Here is a 2,150-nt window from a genome sequence, read left to right as displayed (position 1 = left end):
CTTATCTTATCTTTCAAACATAACTCAAATTCACCTTCTCAGTGAAGAGTTTTGAGTACTTGTCTTTCCTCTGTGTTCTTACAGAGTTTTATACATAAAGCTATCATTGATATTCCATGTCTTTATACCATGGGAACTTTATAGCCTGGAGCCTCCTTCAGGGAAGAGACTGATTTTTTTTCCCCTTTCTTTGCAATCATAGGGTTAGCATGGTGTATGTAAAGTAGGTGTTTGAAAATTATATATGAATGAATGAAAATCACATGCAGAAAAAAGGGGAGAAAATTTAGAAGGCAGAGACAGAAGCTTACTTTATAGTTGGTTACTGTATAACTCTGGATTAGTAGCTGTTTACAGAAGATGGATAAAAGACTCTCAAAGATGAAGGCAGATAGTCAAAGCCAAAATATGGCAGGGATGACTCACTGACACATTTATCCTCTTGCTAGTGAGAGTGATTGTGGGACCTCCAATTCCAAAGAGTTAGGCAGGAAGCTCCCCTTGTGAGGGCAGAGACTGGGGCTTCTCAGGGGGTGCTGGTAGCTGTTCCCTTTGGAACAGAGTTGCCAGGTGCTGCCTGATTTCCTTGATCCTGGCTCCATAGATGATGGGGTTTACTAGACATGGGAGCAGCAGGTAGAAGGCACTGAGCAGGTTGTGCACATCCTGGGAGGTGGTGCGAGCCACACGGTAGACAATAGATGAGGACATGGTGGAAGAGTAGAGGGTGAAGATGACCAGCAGGTGGGAGCCACAGGTGTTCAGGGTCTTGGAATGAGGTCTGCCAGATGAAATCTGGAAGGCGGCATGGATGATGTGGGAGTAGGAAGCTCCGAGGAGCAGCATGTCCAGGACTCTGTTGAAGATGCGGACAGTGAGCCCCACAGTCTTGTTCAGGGAGATGTCCCCGCAGGAGAGCTTCATGAGGGCCATATGCTCACAGGCAAAGTGGTAGATTATGTCTGAGCGGCAAATTATGTCTGAGCGGCTGAAACTGGGAGGCCGGCCCCACCACCGGAGTGACGATGCAAGTGCTCCTGGCAGCTGCCATGCCCAGCAGGCCAGCCAGCAACTGGTAGCGGAGAGGGTAGCAGATGGCAACATAGCGGTCCAGGGCCATGACCAGTAGGATGTTGCAGTCAAAGACAATGAGGAAATAGATGCAGAACATCTGGAGCAGACAGCGAATCAGGGAGATGCAGTTGAAGTGGGTGGAGAAGTTGAACATCATGGTGGGCATCACGGTGGTGGCAACACAGATGCTGACAGCCAGGAGCAGGGCGATGAGCAGGTACATGGGCTGATGCAGGCTCCGCTGGGCCACCACCGTGTGGATGACCAGTGCGTTGGCAGAGAGGATCACCAGGTAGAGGCTGAGGAAGGGCAACACCAGGAGGGCGTGGGACTCCTGCAGCCCTGGGAAGCCCACCAGGAGGAAGCTGGTATAGGACACATTGGAGCTGCCATTGCTCCATGCTGACATCATTCCTGGGGTGCAGGATGGCTCTGGGAAGATAAGAGATACAGGAGGCCTGATTTCTGTACTGGGACCTCACCAGGGCCTGCCTTACCCTCACCAGGCTTTGGTCTTCATGAGTCAATATTTCTGGAGAAGAAAGGAGAATTTAAGGGCCATAATTTAATAAGACACACATCTTTAAACAATTCTTTGCATTTCAAATATATTCTTCAGGGTAGATTTGGATGTAGGATTATAGTCAAATGATCTGAACACTTCTGAGCATGTCATGTAGATTTCTGAGAAAGTTGTTTCAGTCTTGTTGCAGTCACTGGTGCTCATATTAACGTACTATGATTTAAAAATATTTTTAGTAATTTTGTGATTGAAAAATACGATCTCATTTTAATTTGCAGGTTCTCATTTGTGAAATTTCTGTTCATTATACTTTGCCCAGGTATACAAGGGACTAAGTGTTTCCTGTAGCAGTTTAATTATTAACAGTATTGTCCCTTTTTTATCCATTGAAACACAACTTCTGAATCCTGTTAGTATTTTTATCTTGATTCTGATGTTAAGATTAAGAATTTTAAATTTATAAAATGAAATTTATTGGCATTTCTCTTTGTGAGTTCTTTTCTTGGTTTTAAGCTTAGCAAGCCTTCTCTCATTCAAAAATCAAAGTGTTCCT

At 45.3% G+C, this 2,150-nt stretch overlaps 1 protein-coding gene across 1 annotated transcript; it reads right to left on the bottom strand.

Annotated features, from left to right (window-relative positions):
- Nucleotides 1-483: 483 nt before the first annotated feature.
- On the bottom strand, nt 484-1,486 carry LOC111159350 (olfactory receptor 52K1-like). Its single transcript, XM_022521747.1, is given in 2 exon segments — nt 484-987; nt 989-1,486. Coding segments are annotated over 2 exon segments (1,002 nt in total).
- Between the last annotated feature and the right edge of the window lie 664 nt (nt 1,487-2,150).

Source organism: Enhydra lutris, unplaced genomic scaffold (genome assembly GCF_002288905.1).
Source record: "Enhydra lutris kenyoni isolate GAN:26980312 unplaced genomic scaffold, ASM228890v2 scaffoldscaffold68, whole genome shotgun sequence".
In the NCBI taxonomy this organism is placed as follows: Eukaryota; Metazoa; Chordata; class Mammalia; order Carnivora; family Mustelidae; genus Enhydra; species Enhydra lutris.
The sequence above is the reverse complement of the archived record's forward strand: the minus strand, read 5'-3'. Positions and strand labels throughout refer to the sequence as shown.